The 19,868-nt window shown below is 42.3% G+C and overlaps 1 protein-coding gene across 2 annotated transcripts in view; it reads right to left on the reverse strand.

The window, feature by feature from the left end:
* KLHL3 (kelch like family member 3) overlaps positions 1 to 14,457 on the reverse strand; it is a 190,094-nt gene extending 175,637 nt beyond the window's left edge. Inside the window, exons 1-3 of one of the 2 annotated variants that reach the window (XM_037801301.1) lie at positions 14,361 to 14,457; positions 13,867 to 13,986; positions 219 to 338 (exon numbers count right to left, since the gene is read on the reverse strand). In XM_037801301.1, coding sequence (XP_037657229.1) covers positions 219 to 338; positions 13,867 to 13,922 — 176 coding nt within the window. In that variant the 5' untranslated portion in view covers positions 13,923 to 13,986; positions 14,361 to 14,457. Of the gene's footprint in view, positions 1 to 218; positions 339 to 13,866; positions 14,265 to 14,360 lie in introns of those variants that run through there. The other variant, XM_037801300.1, reaches the window with a different exon arrangement.
* Positions 14,458 to 19,868: the final 5,411 nt, after the last annotated feature.

Here is a 19,868-nt window from a genome sequence, read left to right on the forward strand (position 1 = left end):
GTGTTAAATAAATACAAAAGGAAAGACAGAGAGATTTCCGGCAAAGCTGTTCTGTCTCAATCAGAGTTTAAAAGAGAACCAAGAGAGTTTCTCTGAGAGTGGGTGGGAAAGAGTCAGAACCAGCTAAGCAGTGGTGTTCTCACTCTTATGCTCAGTCCCCCATGACACTCACCCCCCAAGTTTCTCTAGAAAGGGCACAGACAAGATAGGAAAAGTACCTCCGCAGTTCATTCATAACCTTGAACGCCTTCCCCATGTGGGCAGGGTTGACAGTGATCGTCCTCTGCTTCCTCTCATCTTCCCCCGCCTGCACTGGGGGCTGGGAGCTCGACTTGACGCTGTGAACAAGAAGGGAGTGGGAGGGGAAAGAGGATCACACATTGGTAAACCCAACTATCACAAATGCATGCATGCATTTACTCATCTACCAGGGGCATCTCTGCCAGCCTGTTCTCCTCACCACAGACTCAGCAGGAAAGGAAATGCACTGGGTTGGGCATTTCTACAGGATCTTCCAGCGAAAAGTGCATTCCACCAGAGGGGGCCAGGCCTAGGTCAGCTCCTTCCACCAAGTACTTGTAAGGACTTTGTAGAAGTCCTTAACCTCCATCCCACCATCAAAGGGCCAAGCCCAATACCATTCACTTCACAGGGATGTTTGTTCATTCAACAATCACTTACTGGAGCCTACTGCGTGGCAGGCCCTGTATTTAATTGGGAGACACAACAACAAACAAGGTATAGTCCCTATCCAAGCTTAGAGTGCAGTGGAAGAGAAAGCCTTTTAAGTAAACATTTAACATTCTGTCTTGAAGGCTATGGTTCAATAGGAGTTACAGAAGCACAGAGAGAAGGAAACAGGTAGGTGGGCTAAGGGTAAACTTCCTGGAAGCTGAGCCCGCAGGAAGAAGAGAAATTAGCCTGGGGAAAAATAAAATAAAATAAAAAAAAAAAAAAAAAAAAAAAAAAAAAAAAATATATATATATATATATATATATATATAAGATTCAGAGTATTCCAAGCAGAAGAAACAGTATGCATAAAGACTTGGAGGAGAAAAAGAGCAAAGTGTGTTCAAAGTACTCAAAGTTCAGTAAAATTAAACAGTAGAGCACAAGAGGAGAGTATCAAGAGAAAAGGCTAAAGAGTGAGCAGGCTTATAGGATTCTTAGAAGCAAAGCTAAGTAGTGTGGACTTCATTCTGAAACACTGAAAAGCCCTCAAAGGGTTTTTTTTTAATTCAATTTTATTGAGATATATTCACATACCATACAATCATCCAAAGTGGACAATCGTTCACAGTACCATCATATAGTTGTGCATTCATCACCCCAATCTATTTTTTGAACATTTTCCTTGTACCAGCAAAAGTGAAAATAAGAATAAAAAATAAAAGTAAAGAAGAACACCCAAAACACCCCCCTCCCACCCCTATTTTTCATTTAGCTTTTTTGTCCCCATTTTTCTACTCATCCATCCATACACTGGATAAAGGGAGTATGATCCATATGACTTTCACAATCACACTGTCACCTCTTGTAAGCTACATTGCTATACAATCATCTTCAAGAGTCAAGGCTACTGCACTGCAGTTTGATAGTTTCAGGTATTTACTTCTAGCTATTCCAATGCATTAAAAACCTAAAAAGGGTTATCTATATAGTGCATAAGAATGCCCACTGGAGTGACCTCTCGACTTCATTTGGAATCTCTCAGCCACTGAAACTTTATGTCATTTCATTTCACATCCCCCTTTTGGTTAAGAAGATGTTCTCAGTCCCATGATGTCACGTCCAGATTCATCCCCTGGAGTCACATCCCATGTTGCCAGGGAGATTTACACCCCTGGGAGTCAGATCCCACATAGGGGGGAGTTCACCCACCAAGATGGCTTACTGGAGAGAGAGGGCCACATATGAGCAACAAAGAGATACTCAGGGGTAGACCCTCGGGCACAATTATAAGCAGGTTTAGCCTCTCCTTTGCAGTGACGAGCTTCATAAGGGCAAGTCCTGAGATAGAGGGCTCGACACATCAAACAGCCAGTCCTCAATGTTTGTGAGTATATCAGCAACAATCCAGGTGAGGAAGCCAAACACCTCTGCATTCCCCCACCTCCCAAAGGGTTTTAAACAGAGAAGAGGGACAGGAAGCAAGTGAACAAATTTGTGCTTTAGAAAAATCACATTGCTTATGGTATGAAGAACAGAGGCACACAAGTGAAGGCTCTTGGGAAACCATAATCCCATAGAATGACAAGGAATTGTAATTGTCATGGAAAGAAAGGCTATCTGTGTGGGCTGACTGAGCAAGTGATGACTAGCCAGAGACACCCAAAATCTCAAAACCTTCCGAACCAAAATCAAGCAACAAACACACAGATTCCTATGAAACATCAGCTAGCTGTCCAAGAACTCCTGACCAACACATCTTAACTTCATTGGGTTTAGGAGGGAAAGATCAAAAGAATGAGCAAAGGAGACACAAGAAAGGACATTTTCCCCCAAACCAGTGAAAACTATTCAGCTCCAAGATCAAGTCTGAAATTTGAAGTTACCTCTTTTTATACCAGGCACAGCTTAGCTCTGCTAATAGAAAAACAGAACATTCTCTACTCACGTAGATTTGGGGACCCACACATCACCCCAACTCTAGGACACTAGGGGTAATCTTCTTTGACTTTCCCCCGTGGGTTCCTCTGTCCATGGCTTGCAAACTGGCTAGAGAAAAGAGCTGCTGTGGTTAAGAGAATATTCCAGAGACCTGACAGTCTCTGCAGATCTCACACTGCAATTTGTAACTGTAGGAACATTGAAATAAGATGAACATGCCAGACCCAGTTTGTCTGACAACGTCAGGCTCCTCCTTTGGCTTCCTGACCCACCTTCAGTTCAGCATGCACGTGTAAGCCAAGGACATCTGAACTTTGGGACTGTTTGGACTCTGGGTACAAGGAAGTTAGCTGAGCATAGGAGGATAAATATCAAGAAATCCATGAAGGCAGATGACTAGGGTCGTGTGTCTATGTGAGTAAAGAAAATCTCAGGCCAGAAAATGAGATCAGGGTGAGAAAGCACCCTGCAAAGATGAAAAACTTCATGTAAGAAATTTCACAAGCATAACTCCCTTTATAGTTACTGTCCTTCCCTGCTCCGGGGACAGAAAGATATTTGTTTCTATTTCCTAATAAAAGCTTAACATTTTTCTTTTTTTAATTAAGCCCTTATTTTATCTGACGTTGACTTTCATGTTACAATGTGAAGTAGTGATCTAATTTTTCCCCATAAGTCCCACTTATTGAATACTTCTTATTTTTCCCACTCATCTGTCATGCCACCTTAGTCATACATCAAAGTTTCAAATGATCAAGGATCTATTTCTGGACTCGCTAACCTATTCTATCAGTCAGGTTTTCTGTCTCTGTTCCAACACCACATTATTTCTGTAGCTTTATAACAAGGCCTGATATATGATAGGGTAAGTCCCAATTCCTAATATTATTCCTCAGAAGTGTCTTGACTATTCTACGTTCTTTAATCTTTCATATAAACTTTTGTAACAGCTCACGTTCCATGAAAACCCCTGAAGGATTTTGATAGAAACTGTATTGAATCTATAGATCAATATTGATAGAACCAATATCTTTCTGATAGTGTGTCTTGCTATCCATGAACATTGTGTTTCTCTCCATTTATTTTCTTTATGAAGATGTTACACATATTTGATTAGGTTTATTAATAAATACTTTATAATTTTTATGGCTGTTTTATAACATCAATGGTATATTTTCAAAATTACATTTCTGATTGTTCTGGTTTATAAAATGCAATTGATTCCTGCAAATTGATCTTATAGCCAACCAGTTTACCAAACATTCCTATTATTTCTAATTTTTTATCTGGAGATTCAATTAGGTGTTCTATGTAGACAATCTTACCTCCATATAATGCCAAGGTTTATTACCTCCTTTCCAGCTCTTAGGCCTCTAATTTCTTTTTTGAAATAAATTTTGCACTGACTAGGATGGCCAAAAAATGTTGAACAGAAGGGTGCTAGAGAATATTCTTGTCATATTTCTGATTTTGAAGATGTTCTTCTAATGTTTCCCCATTGTGTATGTTTGTTATAGGATTTATATAGCTGTTGTTTATCAGGTTAAGAAAATTCCCTTCTATTTTTCATTTATTAAGAGTTTTTAATCATAAAGTTATATTGATTTTTTTTTGTTAAATTGAATTTTATCAAATGTTTTTGTGCATCTAATGAGATGGTCATGTTTTTTTCCCTTAGTCTGTCAATGTGGTGAATGCCACTTATACATATACTTTCTAATACTAAGCTATATTTGCATTCCTGAGGTAAAATTATAAACTGCACAAACATTCATTATAACTGTTGTCTTCAAACTGTAGAGAGTCTTAGAGCCAGGATGAGAAATTATAATTTTGGTATGGACCTTGGAACCACTGAGGTTTTTGACTAGGAACTAATAAAACTGGGGCTTCTAAAAGCCAGTAGACAGATATTATTAGCTCTGCTTTACAGATACAAAGCAGGTGCGAGATCAATAGAGCCATTTAGAAGCACTGACAATAATCTCCAGTGTGGCTAGTGAACAAGAAGCTTGCTCTTCCTTGTTGTGTTGCATTTTGAACTGTCCATCCTTCCAGAAGGTCCAGTAATGATGTATCCCTTTTAATTCCAAGGTTATGCTACCAAAAGGTCTCAAACATTGATTTACTGTTATCAGAGAATACAAATTCAACAAAATGCAATTTGCACCTAAAGTCTCCCTGAAAGAGAAAGTAACTCATTGAGGACCAATAGGCTGACTTGAGAAGGGACACTGAGTTTCCCAACTCTTCATCCAGAGCCCTTTCCTCCCTTGATGTAAAAGTGAGGCTTGACATCAGGAGGAACCCAAGGTCCCTTTCTTTCTTCCCCTGTTCTGCTCCTAATGTGAAGACATGGGAAGTCTGGTATAGATTCTGGGACTCTGGTTTCTAGAAGGTACAAGCTTCTTGGCAACTCAGTGACCTTCCAGGGAGTGGGATGTTAAGGTGAGCTTATAGAAGTTAAGAATTTTGTACAAGGTCACACAGATAATAAGCAGCAGAGATGGGATCTGAGCTCAGGTCTTCTTGACTTAAGCCCAAGCTATTTCCACTACAGCCTACACACTCCAGTAGTATAGTACCTGATGTGCATACGTGCACAAGCATCCACATATACACGCATATGCCTCAGCCTCTGCTCACACGCTCAGGCCCAGAGTTGCTGAATCCCACCATCCCTTCCCCTACCCCTGTTTCCCTTCATTAATAACAGATCTTAATTAATGAGTCCCCAACAGATATCCCCACCTCTACCTTATAGGGGCCCCATTCCCCACATCATCAGTTCTTGATCCTAGACAAGGCTAGTGCATCCCCTCTTCCCAACTGTGACTCACAGACCACACTGAGGTATGTTCCTACTCCCTTGTCCAAGGCCAAGGTCTAAGACCATACTTTTCACCCCACCCAGACCCAGAAGCCAAAATGACACACACACACACAGAGAGAGAGAGAGAGAGAGAGAGAGAGAGAGAGAGAGAGAGAGAGAGAGAGAGAGAGATCTTGGCAGACTACTCAGCCACAAGACATTTTCTGCTGAAAAACATTGTTCAGTAAATGCTCTTCCTCTAAGTCCAAAGTGGCTGATTTCTCCAAAAGAAAAGACTGGCTCTAGCTTCAACACTCCCTTAAGCCTCAACCCCTATTTAAACCACACCAGGCTCAGAAACCCCCACCCACTCACCCATCAAAGCCAGAAACTAGGATCTTATCCTTGATATCTCATCTCTCTCTTTCTCCCTCTCTCTCTCTCTCTCCCCTCACATGCAATCACCAGTTGTACCAATGCTATGCACTTTAATATCTCTCTACCCCATTCCCTTCTCACAGTTACTACCACAACCTCAGTCCAGGTCATCATGAGCTCTGCCTGGATTACTATAACCTCTTCTCAGACTCCAGAGTGACCTTTACACAATGTCATTGTGACCAAGGTAGGTTCTTGAAACCTCTCACAGGTTCCTCACTGCAGTTCTTCATAATCCAATCATCACCCTGAACACTTTCTGTTCCCACAGTACTAAAATACTTGCACTTGTCTAAATATACTAGGCTCTCCTGCTTGCTGCAGCTTTGTCTGGCTAGAAAACACTTTCAATCCCCACTCATTCTCCCTGTGTCTAGCTAGTTCCTTCCTGTCCTTCAAGCTTCTCCCTGGGAGCCTTCCCTATCATCCTCCACTGCCCACTAGATTAGGTTCCTCTCTTCTTTGTTCCCATAGTACTCTGTGCTTCCCTCCATATTACGTTGTAATATTCTTATATTTGTCTGTTTCCCCAACTCAGTGTGTGCTAAGAAAGCAAATGTTTAACTACTGGTTGTGGGGACAAAGGAGCCCTGATTTGTAGCATTTCCCAATATCCATGGCAAAAATAATCTCACCATGGCAGATTTCAAATGACCAATGTGATGTCACTGAACATGCAGAGCTGGGAAGAGATGTGCAGCAGAATACATTATATCACTCTATAGTATTTCCAACATAAACCTCAAAGACTTAGCTCATAGTATAATACAGAAAAGCAGTTAAGAAGTGATGATTTTTGAGGATTTATTACATTTGTTTTTAATGCAATTTATTTGTAAGTATATATAATTTAATTTTTAATAATGGTTGTGTCTAACAACTGACTCCCAACATTTCTGAAAATTTAACAATCAGCTCTTGCTAGTGGGTGAGAGTTAGCTCCAGTACACCACTGTCCCCGCTAGACCAGGAGGGGCATGAAGATCAGGAAGGTGTCTTATTTCCCTCTGTATTCTTAGGTGCTGATACATAATAGGGACTCAATAAATGGTTATTGATTAAATGAATAAATAGATAATAGGTGCAACTACTGGCTATTAAATCTTTCCTCACTTCTCCTCATTTAAAAAAATTATGGCTTTGTCCCTCTCAACTTCCCTCCTTCTCCCTAATGGCAGGAGAACTTTCTTAGCCAGTCCAGTCCCTCATATTGGTGATACAGTATCAGAAGAATGAGGGAAGAGAGAGAGCCAGAATCAACCAGAGACAGTGCTTACTCTGTCAGTTCCTAGGTTCTTTCAATTGCTGAGGGAAATTCAGGAAATGAATGGAAAGGAAATAGTACTAAAAAAGATGCCAGAGAGGCAGGAGACAGAAAAACATCTGAGCAAGCCGATGGTGCAGAAGTTTGTTTGGGATATTTGTCAAATGAGGAGCTCCAAAGCATCCAGGGTGTGAGAGAATGGGGAGGAACAGAAAGGGAAGACTGAGAAGTACTCCTGAGTGTTGTGAACTGTATCCCCTTGGAAAGTCTCCAAGAGAGGCAAATAAAGATCAGGGAGCCAGGAGCTGTATTTCTTTAGGGTTGATCCCATACAGGTACTAGGCCACATGCGACCCAACCACGTTCAACATCTGTGACAGAGTAAGGAGAGACAAAGTCACTTAGAGGAGACAAAACAACTCTGATCCAGACTATACTGAAGGCGTTAAAATCCCTCAACAAAGAAAGTGACCTTTAGAAAGGAATAACTGAAAAACAAGAATCAGAGAAAGCCTTTGGTCCAGCCCATCCCACACTATCTAGGAAAGAAAATGATTTACTCATCAGACATAGTCATTTGGCTCAACCTCAGATCAGATCTCTGTGGTGGAGCCTGAAGCCTATAAATATTGAAATGCTGTCACTCAGTCCCCAGCTCACTATGCAGCCTTTTAAGCAATTTGGCCTCCCCCATAGTTCTACTTCATGGAGAAAGAAAGTGGCAGGCAAGCCTCAGGAACATCTTGCCAGTAAGTTTTCACTGCAAATTAATAAACTGGCACTCTGATTGTTGTACTTCAGTTTCTCATGAGTTCATCAGCATGACTCTGCTTCTCTAAGTCTGGGCAGCAAGACAAGATTTCTGAACCTATAGGGCTCTGGCAAACTGCAGATCTAGCATGTATCTGAATCCTAAAGTTCAGGGTCAAAATGACCAAATTTAGATTTCTACTTCTAGATAAATGAAGGACCTTGCACTTGAAGATACCCAGTCCAGCAATCAAGAAACACTATTTAAACACAGGCTGCCATAGAGCCGCATACTCTTCATACCCTTTTAATGGTGTCACTTCAATTCACGGGCATCAGGCTGACTCCCTACAATAGCACACATGGACACACAGAAGATCTGCATCGATAAGCTACAGCTCCTGGGTAACGGTTAATAACAGTTACCATTTACTGATAGTTAACGATATGTTAAGCACTTTACCTCTATTATCTCATTTTATCTTCAAAACAACCCTACTAGGTAAGTACTATTATCTCCTGGGGCACTGAACTAAAACTTGTTCGAGGACCCACAAAACTAATAAGCGGAGACCTGGCACTCAAATCCAGGTCTATCTGACCCCAGAAGTCTGTGCATTTAATAACAATTTCCATTTACTTAAGATAATGTCCACAGCCCATCATAAAATAATTATGACTTTGTCTCTCTCAACTTCTCTCCTTCTCCCTAATGGCAGGAGAACTTTCTTAGCCAGTCCAGTCCCTCGTATTGGTGATACAGTATCAGAAGAATGAGGGGAGAGAGAGAGCCAGAATCAACCAGACAGTGCTTACTCTGTCAGACAAGGAGAGCTCAATCCTTGTCTCCCACTCTCTGAGATTCCTCACTGTGTGGCCAAATCAGGCCAAATGAAGAAGACTAAATCCTCTAGGACCTGTGATATAACTCTACTTCACTCTGCCAGTTGTGGGAAACTGCATGTATATTGGAGTCAACATTATCAATTGTACTGAGCCTGGAATTTCCATACTCAGGCCTTCACACAAGCTAATCATGATTCATCAAAACAGCTACTGCCATTCCTATAATGTGCTCCTTCAAAAACAAGCTCAAAAACAGGTATGTTACTAATCACACCCCCAAGAGCCCAATTCAGACTGCTTTCTTCAAAATCCAGGGGGAAAACAACTCTTAAGTAGACTGTGTGAAAATGTAAAACATAAGACAATTGCTTGAGTTCAGACAGAATTAGACAAGAAGAGAGAGAGACTAAAAGAAAACACATCCCTCATTATGTGGCACTTTGGAAGCCAAGCTTATATTTGGTTTGAATAGAGGAGCTGTGCTCTTCCATGCGTGTGGTTTTGATAGAGGCTACAGGGGACGTCCCTAAGTTAAAAGGAAAAGTTCAGAAAAGTTGTGCTGAGAATCTAAAAAGCCTCACAAATTTTAAAAATTCTAACTTGAGAACCACTGAATTTACTTAATATGATAATATCTAAAAACAGAACATGCTAAGTTAATTTTTACATAGTTTAGTAATGTTCTATACAGTTTAACCTAGTTTTAGATTTCATCTAGAAATTGAAAAAAATTAGGTCAGTTCTACAGTGGCAAATTCCATCAAATAAAGCACTTGCTTTAGAAAACTTAAACAAAATCTTTCTTAGCTGGATCTGTCTTACAATCTAAAACTTAGCAAGCAAAGTACTAAAAACGTGAATGTGGGTGTGGGGAAATCAAGAGGTTTCCTTCACTGACTTTGTTTTGCAGTTGAAAACCTTACTTCGCCAAAAAGTATTTCTAAAATGGAAAAATTGGTTTCAATTATCACGGTTGAAATGCACATCTGCTGCAAGCAGCAGCAATGCCCAAAAATTTCTACAAGCTTCTACCCATGACTTCTGGGCTGAGGGGAGAACTAAGTGAATTGCCAGGGGGAAGAGAGAAAGACTATGCTTTTCAACACACACTCTTCATAGGGTCTTGTGGCCTTTTACCTGGCATTGCAAAACTCTGCATTTAGGGAGCACCAGTTCCTAAGTCATGTCTTCTCAGAACATGTGATCTCTCTGTTCTTGGATCAAGGGTGAAAAAATAAGCTCCTTTCAATTTAGAAGCTCCCTGAGGTTAAGGAACAGGCTCTCCTCCAAGGAGATCTCCTCACACAAATCCATAGCATAGTGCCAGAGGCACAATGCCACTCTCAAAGCAGGGGCATCCCCATGCTTCTGATGAAGAAAATGACCAACTCTTTTTTTTTTTTTTTTTAAATCAACGAACTCCCCTTTTTTATGATGCTTCTTCCAAAAAATTGCAGTTCTCTTCAACTCTTGCAGAACTGCCAGAGGCTTGGCTGGAGATATATTTTAATCCATCCATAAGGCTGATTTCCAGAATGGAAATAAAATCCCGTAGCAAGGGCAACTGCCATTTTCAAGGTCTATCTGCTTTGTACACACACCCACACCACGATTTATCACTGTAGTAGCTGAGAACCAGAGAACCATTTCCTTTGTAAAACAGAAGACAAAGTCACCTTTCTCCAACTGATCAAGCCACAGTGATCCTCCCAGAGGGAGCTGAGGAAGACTTAGCATCAGAAGGTCCAGCAGAGAGCTGGGGGGATGGGAGGATGAAGCAACGGTGAGCGTAAATTCACAGGTTCTTCTTAAGATTTTGACCGGAACAAAGGCTAATATCCAGCTTATGGTTCCAAACCACTAAGGTCTCTAGTTGCCTTAGGATGTCTACAAAAAAGGGGAACTAGGTAGAACTTGACACCTCGAAAGGGAAATGCCAGGCTCTATATGGTATCTTACTATGAGGAGATAGTTTAGGTAAGAAGCAGAATGATAGCCTGAGAAGTTCTCCCTAATTTTCTCATGAGAATGGCCCCATATTATCTGCTTTGGGTGATAAATACAAGTAGGCCCTAAAATATGCCTTGGTTAGTATCCCAGCAGCAGGTCATGGGGTACAACAGGGAAACAGACTGACACCAACAATATAGCAGCTATCACTTACTGAGTACTTACTCTGTCAGGGAAACTTTCCTAGGTGCTTTACACATACTGTCTCATTTAATCTTCACAACAACTCTAATGAGGTATAGGTACTGTTATTCTCTTCTTACACAGAAAAGAAAAATTAGTTCTGAAAAACTGTGATACATTCAAGGTCATACAGCTAACAAAGTAGATTCACTATTAGGTCTGTTACTCCAAAGTGCATGCTTTTAACTAATAGCCTTTCAAGGTAGAGTTATTTTCAGACTCTCATGGCAAAGAAAGAAATTTGTTCATTAGCAATCTCTTGAATGAAAAGTTTTAATGCTTAAAAACAGCCCCGATTAAGCTTTAGTGGGTTAAATGTGGAATGAGCCCCAGACACAGGACCCCTCCAGTCTCCGGAGGTTGGACATGTGATACTAGGCCAGTCACTCAGCTTCTCTGGCCCTGGGTTTCCCAGGAAACTTGTAAACAAGACTACTTTCCTCTACTCTGCCCCTACCTCAAAGCATTCCATGGGGTCAATTACCCGTGTTGAGATAATAAGGCAGATATACAAGGATGAACCTGTTTGCCAAAGGTTTCAATTGCTCTCTCACCAACTTTTTTAATTATCAGAGCTGCCCACAGCAGTTATCAGTTAAACAGCTAATAATTATCAAGCACCTACTATGTGTGCAGCACCGTAACAGTCGAGGAGTATTCATGGGTACAAAGCACCATCCTTGCCTAGAGGAGCTATCTCCAGCTTGGGAAACTTGTAAGATATGTGGAACAAAAGCGCAAAAAGATCTGGTGGACCTATTATTCAGTGCCCAAGTAAGAGATACAAACTAGAGGTACTGAAATTTGGTAGAAGATCAGCAGGAACTAAAAAATCTGATGTTTCCAAGACAAAGTAGAATTTCAAAACAGCCTTGATAGATGAATAACTTTTGGATAAGAGGAAGGGAAAGGCATTCCAAGCAAGAGGAACTCTGGGAGCTAAGGCTCTGAGGCTGGATTAACTAATATACTGGTTAGGTGGTAATGAAAGAGCCTAATAGAACTGAGAGGGGTTATGAATGGAAGTGGGAATGGAGACTGGAGCCCAATTTCAGAAGACTTCAATGCCTGGCATGGTAAGCTGGACTTGGAGTGGGAACAAAATGTAGTGAGCTAGGTGACCTGGTGAAAGTTGGAAGCTGCTCAATTTGAATTTCTTATTCTCTCAGCCTCCAGGAGATGTCTTTGGTACCTGGGGACTAACCAAAAGGCAGAAAGCAGGGGGGAAGCCAAGAAACACGTATAATCAGATGTTCTAAAGCCATAGATATTAGCCACCCCAGCTGAGAGGCATCAGGGTGTTAAAGAATAAGAAGGCTCCTTGGGAGCAGGAATTCATTACATTTCTGAACACAGAACTGGGCCCACAGTAGGTGCCCCAAAAATGTTTGTGAAGCAGTATTTATATTACCTTTAATCAGCTGCTGCCAGTCCCCCAGGGAACTGACAGCCCCAATATGCCACAGGTTAAGCAAATAGGCCTGATTAAGTGAACAGGAACATCTCAACCTCCATCACATCACCTCTGCCCTTCTGCTAGCCACCAGACTGATAGAAGGGAAGGACACTGCCCACCTCTGCCCCACGCCTTGAAACAGGACTTCAGATGCTCTGTTGCCTGCAGGCCACATGGAGTTCAACAGTAAGCTCCTGTTGCAAAGAGTGCCCAAGGGGAAGCTACACCAGCAGCACACAGTGTGAGAAGTCCCAGACTCTTCCTGTGGGAGTCACATCAAGAAACAGAGTCCCCCAGGGTCTCTTCAAACAAGAGGACAAGATGACACCCAGTGACCATGCCAGTTCTAATAGGGTCTAGAGATGCTTCATGACATCACCCTGTCCCATGAGAGGGAGGAGTCACAGGCAATCCATGCAAAGGAAAATGCTCATTGAGGTACTCTCCAGACAGTGTTGACTTAGTTGAACCCTTTATCATTTAACCAGCTGGTTACTGTCTATAACAGCCTGGCAACTCTGTTGTACTGCTGTGGCCAACCCCTCCCTACAGTCTTCTCTCCTCTCCTCAAGGAAAAGGGCAAGCCTTGTTTTCTACCAGTTGCAGACCCCAGATTGAAGAGGCTGGCACTCAGGAGATGCTTTAGCCTGTAGACAGAGAAACCAATCCATCCCTGCCCTGCACTGAGCACCTTCACTATGAAAGAGTCAGGATCTCAAATATTTCGAAAATTTATGAGAATTTGTCTGCCAGGAAATAAACCTTCACTAGTCAGATCAAGCTCAACACAAGTAGTTAAAATCCCTTCAGTTGATTCCTATTTAATAAGAAGCCCCTAATGGAAGGAGCAAGAGTTTCTCCAAAACACATACTCTTCCAGTGTCATCCATGAACTTTTCGATACAAATGAAACAAAATTCAGTGTCACCTGAATGGATTTCTCTCCCTCTTACTTGAATGTGTGTATATACAGGTGCTTGCAATACACACGTACACACACACTTCTAGGAAAGACACCAGCAAAGCTTGCTTGCTGAAGATTTCAGCATTTCTGTGTGAAAATGCAAGTATACTATATGCTAGGCCAGCCTGCTATGACATCAAAAAAACATCCCTCACCAAAGAAAAAGCACCCTGGGAAAGAAGCCAGGAAGGGGAAACGCCTCCTTGAAACAGCATGAGAAAGGTAATCCTGATTCAGCCTATGCTGAAACTATTCCTCAACACCAGCCAGGAAGTCCCTTCTCTCAGGGTGTTCTGCTGCTGCCCAGCAAACCCAGACCTGACTTCACGGAAGCCAGTTCTCTTGGAGATTCAAGCCTTGGAAGGAGTGGATTTGGAAAGGGGCTTCCCTGCTCCGACTCTGCCGCCCTCTGGAATCCATCAGTGGCCAGCTCTTCCAACCCTGCCTAGCCAATGCAAACACAAAAGCTAGTGGCTGCACTACGAGCACACGTTTACACACACACACACACATCACTTATATACACATACCTTTCACCCTCCATTGTGCGAGGCCCAGCCGGAGCGGTAGCTGCTGAACTCTGCATGCACCCGGGGATCCTAGCCCAGTTCCCCAGTCCTCTCGGTTCTCCCAGACGACCAGCGGGGGATCTGATTAGCAACAGTGATTCAGCATGGCTGCAACTGAAGCCTCCTCCCTCTCGATCCTCCTTCCTCGGACTTACTCGCGCGCAGCAGCTTCTACCGCAGAAGCAGCAGCAGCAGCAGAAAATGTCTTACCCAGAGCTCCCTGCAGCCCTTTCAGCTGCTAAAAGCAGCAACCCACTTGCTCCCCCCTCCCCCTCAATCTTGCTGCTCCTCGGTCTCCTAGGAACGGCGGCGGCGGCAGCACAGCTAACCAAGTGCGGTGCCGCCTTTCCAGTTGCTTCCACATCTGCCCGGGCATCCCCAATCCAGCGTCCTGGCCCACCCCAGTGGTTCCCACCTCCCCTGCCTAGGCTGCAAAGGCTCAGGCAGTTACTCACTAGCTTGAGAAATACTGGCTCCCACTCTGTTCCCTGCCCCCATTAGGCAATGAGTCTGTCAGCCTGACCAGATTGCCGGAATGAGGAGGCCCCTCTGTGGCTTGCAGTGGAGTTTATCCACCTGGGCAAATGCACTGTGGGTCATAGCTTATATTGATTCCTCCTTTGAAAATCCACAGTAGCTCTGACAGTTTGAAAGATGGAGAGAAGTTAGGGAAAAGAGCCAGAAATAACTGAGAACACAGTGAAAAAGAGTGCCGGTAGAAATAGGTGAAACTGAAATACACCCTATTTTACCACAAGCCAAAGACTATTGCAGTAAATCCATCACAATGAATTCTGCCCGCATTGATTCCCTAGGCCACATTGAAAGACCACAAATTTCATAGCAAAATGAAAAATCCTAAAATAACTTTCCTGTAGACTATCTTATTAAAATTTGACTTAAGCTGTGGCTCCTACTAGTAAGTCTCCTACTGTACCATCTCTAGCCAAAGAGCTCTCACACACCCTGTACTCTCCAGCTGCTGAGCTCAACTCAGGCCAACTTAAATCCCTCTGCCTGGAATGCCCTCTGCAGTCCCAGTCCCCAGTTTTTCTGGGAGATCAGTTCAAATCCCATCTCCTCATAAAAACTTCCCTAATCATACCAACAACAACCTATCAGCCACAGCATGTGCTGTCCTTACTGCATCTCATACCTAATATATTGTCTTGGGTAATGCACTATCTTTTCACATATCCTGTCTCCCATACTAAAGAATACTCTTGTGGAAGGGAAAGAGCCAGTCTGTGGCTCCCAGACACAGCCAAGAAGCTGAGAGGTAACTGGGGCACCGAACCCCTGATGGTTGATTAAATCAGCCATGAAAACTACTTTAGAAGCTTCCCTAATGTCTAAAAAAAAAAAAAAAACCAGACATGAATATCTCTGTTCTGAGAACCCCAAGGGTTACATCCCTGTTTTTCAGGTTCCATACTACTGCCAGCTAGCTGAGTGACTTTCAACAAGTCTTTTCCCCCACACCAGACAATCTCTCGAGTCCCTTTCAGCTCTAAAATCATATGATCCTAGAAATGTTTTAAAAGTTCCATACTTCTCAGTGTTTAAGAAGAAATTTTCTTTGGACTCTAATGTTTGTAGGGCTTCAATGAGAATAACATGATGTGAAAATACAAAAGATGCTCAGCAAATCTATTACTGTTATAATTTTAACCTGTTAAATTTCTTCAATGCTATAAGGCCCTGAAGCCATGGTAGAAGGAGGAGACTGTTGGGATTGAATCATGCCCCCCAAAGGCATGCTCAGATCTCAACCCCTGATCCTGTAGATGTGAACTCATTTATAAATAGGAACTTTGAAGATGTTATTAGTTAAGGTGTGACCAAACTGAATGAGGGTGGGTCTTAATCCAATATGGATGAAGCCCTTATATGCCAAGGAAACTGGACACAGAGAAAGAACCCATGGGGAGCAGCCAGAAGCATAAGTCAATGGAACCCAGAAGAGAAAGGAAAAGATGCCACCATGTGCACTGCCATGTGAGGGAAAAACCAAGGATCTAGGATCACCGACAGCCAGCCCCAGAATACCAGTCTTCAGAAAGAAAGCATCTCTTTGCTGATCCCTTGATTTGAGACTTCTCTTAGCCTCAAAACCATGAGCTAATAAATTCCCTTTAAGTCAACTCATTGTACTATATTTGTTTTAACAGCAGGGAAACTAGAATAGGAGGCAATGAGGTAATGGAGATTAACAACAACTTAAATTTTATACAACCTCCAGAAGTTAAACTGGCTGAGGAGTTATTCTCAAATATTATCTCCCTGAAATGGCCTTGGTTGAGGCTATTTACTGCAAATCCCTCTTTCTCAAGTGAGGAGAAATCTGGGTACTTTTATTTAACCCTTTGGCCCTGTATCACCACTTCCTTTCACAACAATACTCCTCTTGTATCTTTCTCCCTCTCTGTCCTTTCCTCCTCTAATCAACCTCAAAGTTCTGCTCCACATATTTCCTATTGTGGTGAGTCACAGGGAGCAAAAGAAGCTGAACATCACAAATAAGGAAACTGAATTCCAGAATCTGTACCAGGGTACAGACATCCACCAGGAAGACAAATGGGTGATGCATAAAAAAAGAATGAGATGAATCCCCATTTGTACACTCCCTCATTCACAACTTCAGCATATGCTACATCCAGCAAACCAGAGAGAAAGAAAAAGATCAAAAAAGAAATGCTTAAGGACTTGAGCATATTCAGGTTTCAAGATACAGTTATTGAGAGCCAAAATCCTATAGAATTGCCTTTGCAGCCTACTTTTGCCATGCTAACCAATGTCACTATAAAGTATATGTAGAAACTGTATTAATACCATCTGCATACTTTATTCACCACTTACCCTCTCCATGAGAGGTAGACAGAACAGGTAACAGTTTAGAGAAGATCATCCAGAAAAGAAAGGTCATCTAGCAAAACCAGCATCTATCAGAGTTGAGGCAAGAATCAAGGTCTCCAGACCCAAGGTGCCCACCTCAATCTTCCCTGATTCAAAGCTGCATTTTACACTTTCTATTTTATTATCCAAATGTTCTCTGGGCCATGGCCTGAACCTGTTTGGTCCAGGCTAATTTTCCTGACTGGACTTCAGATTAAGGAGAGTTGCTTTTGGGTCTTTGCAGTAGAGGACAGTCAAAGGAACCAAAAAGGACCAGATTGTCCAGCAATAACAGATACCTTCCCAGCCCTCCTTTCAGTAGCCAAGGCTTTTTCCACAGCCTATTAGAACCTATTAGCCCCAGCTCTCCATCCCAAAATAATTTAACAGGTCATCTACACTGACTTTGTTCAGAATCCCCTGGCTCTATGTGACTTGGGAAGAAGCCATGTTGGTCTAGAAAGTTTTCTCCACACTCCGTCGTTACACAACAGAGCTAGTAGAACATAGTTTATCTGAAGTCATCTAAACCAATTATTCTTCCTTTTAAAAATCTGTTTTCCTCTTTCCACTGCTCCAGGTCTTCACTTGTGCATCAGAACTATCTTAGCTAGTGAAAATGCAAGAGCCAGAGGATCAAAAGGCACAAGATGACTTTTTAGGGTTGTGGAAATGTTCTTTTTCTTGATAGTGGTGATAATTGCACAACTGTATACAATGACTACATCTAGTTAAACTATACACTTAAAGTGGATGAATTTTATTTTATATAAATTATATCTCGATGTGGTGGTTTGAAGCTATTATGTACCCCAGAAAAGGCCATGTTCTTTTAATCTATTCCTCTGAGTACAGACCTGTTGTGGATGGGACCTTTTGGTGGGTTATTTCAATTGAGATGTGACCCACCCCATACAAGGTAGGTCTTAATCCTTTTACTGGAGTCCTTTATAAGAAGATAAAGGACAGAAAAAGCCAAGACAGGTTAGGGAGAAAAAGCCCCCAGAGGAGCTGAGAGAAGAAGCCACTGAAGCCAGAAGATGAAAGCAACAAAATCTGGGAGAGAAGGACCGGCAGACACCAGCCATGTGCATTCCTGTGCGACAGAGGTGTCCCAGATGTCAGCTGCCTTTCTTCAGAGAAGGTATCAACCAGTTGATGCCTTAATTTGGAAGTTTTCATGGCCTTGGAACTGTAAATTTGTAAGCTAATAAATCTCCATTGTAAAAGCCAACTCTTCTCTGTTATAGGGCATTCTGGTAGCTTTAGCAAACCAAAACATTCAATAAATCTATAAAAAAAAAGAAAAATGGAGGACTGAGCTCTGTGTCACACCTATAGAATTAGGACCAGAACAGTGGGAGTTATTGTAAACTTCATAGGTTACTCTAATTAATACACAGGCAGATGTAAAGACCATTGCAGACAATGAAAAGAGTCCAGATCATTAGTATCAGACAGACCAGGGTCCAAATGTATTTACCGGAAATATTACCCCAGGCAAGTTACTTTATAAGCCTCAATTTTCTCATCTGAAAAAAGGGGGATAATAGTAGTACCTACCTCCCTGGGTTGTTAAGTTTGAATGTGAAAGTACGTAAGAACTTAGCAGAGAGCCGACCTGTAATAAGCATTCAGTAACCATTATCAGCAATTATTTTCATTGTTTACAGCAATGCTACCAAATTATAGCTCTGTGAGCCCTTGGTTCTGGGATTAAGAAGAAAGTCATCCAGGGTAATGTGTGCCAGGAAGCACAGCCCTGGGCTTCTCATGGAACTATTTTCACATCTCTAGAGGTCACTATCACCAAAGGTCAGCAAGGACTAGACAAGAACTAGAGCTAAATTAAGCCACCTAAAGCCTGTACTGCCAAAACCTCTCCTTAGATTCTGGACCACTTGCTGAATGGACTCTCCCTGTTGCCTCTTAGAGTCTCCCCAGGAAGCCAGGTGGAAACTGTACAGGAACTTGAGGCCCAAAAAAATCAAAAGATAAATAGAAGAGCAGCTTAACTAGAGTAAAGCCTGGCTTCCCTCAGGACTCCTCCTCTGAGGGTAGAAGAATCCATGCCCTGAGTGAATTCAAGAGTATAATCACTCATGACATTTGTTTCACTTTACAGCTTATAAAGTGCTTCACATCCATCAGCTCCTTTGACTCAAGATAACACCCTCTCAATAGTAATAACTCCCATTCCTTGAACACTTACCGGCTCAACACTTTGAATGAGCACCTGCTCATTCAATCCTCACCACAACCTCGTGAAAAGGGACTATTATCCCTATTTTAAATGTGAGGAAACTGGGTTTCTGAAAGTTAAATGACTTGACCAAGGCCCTATACATAGTAAATGGTGAAGGTGAAATTCAAACCCAGGTCTACCTGACTTCAGAGTCCACTATACACACTGTGCAGGGAAGGCACAATTCCTATGTTATTACCTCCATTTTAGAGATATGCCAGCTGAGGCTCAAGATCAGAGTTGGGAGTTGTTCTAGTTTGCTAATGCTGCCAGAATACAAAACACCAGACGGATTGGCTTTTATAAAAGGGGGTTTATTTGGTTACACAGTTACAGTCTTAAGGCCATAAAGTGTCCAAGATAAGTCATCAACAATCGGGTTCCTTCACTGGAGGATGGCCAATGGTGTCCAGAAAACCTCTGTTAGCTGGGAAGCCACGTGGCTGGCGTCTGCTCCAAAGTTCTGGTTTCAAAATGGCTTTCTCCCAGGACGTTCCTCTCTAGGATGCAGTTCCTCAAAAATGTCACTCTTAGCTGCTCTTTGGGTGTTCTTCCCCTCTTAGCTTCTTTGGAGCAAAAGTCTGCGTCCAACGGCCATCTTCAAACTCTCATCTGTAGCTCTTCTTCTTAGCTCCTGTGCGTTCTTCAAAGTGTCCCTCTTGGCTGTAGCCAGCTCGCTCCTTCTGTCTGATCTTATATAGTGTGCCAGTAATTTAATTCAGACCCACCCAATGGGTGGGCCAACATCTCCATGGAAATTATCCAATCAGCGTCATCACCCACAGTGGGGTAGGGCACATCTCCATGGAAATACTCAAAGAAT

This window comes from Choloepus didactylus, chromosome 13, assembly GCF_015220235.1.
Source record: "Choloepus didactylus isolate mChoDid1 chromosome 13, mChoDid1.pri, whole genome shotgun sequence".
In the NCBI taxonomy this organism is placed as follows: domain Eukaryota; kingdom Metazoa; phylum Chordata; class Mammalia; order Pilosa; family Megalonychidae; genus Choloepus; species Choloepus didactylus.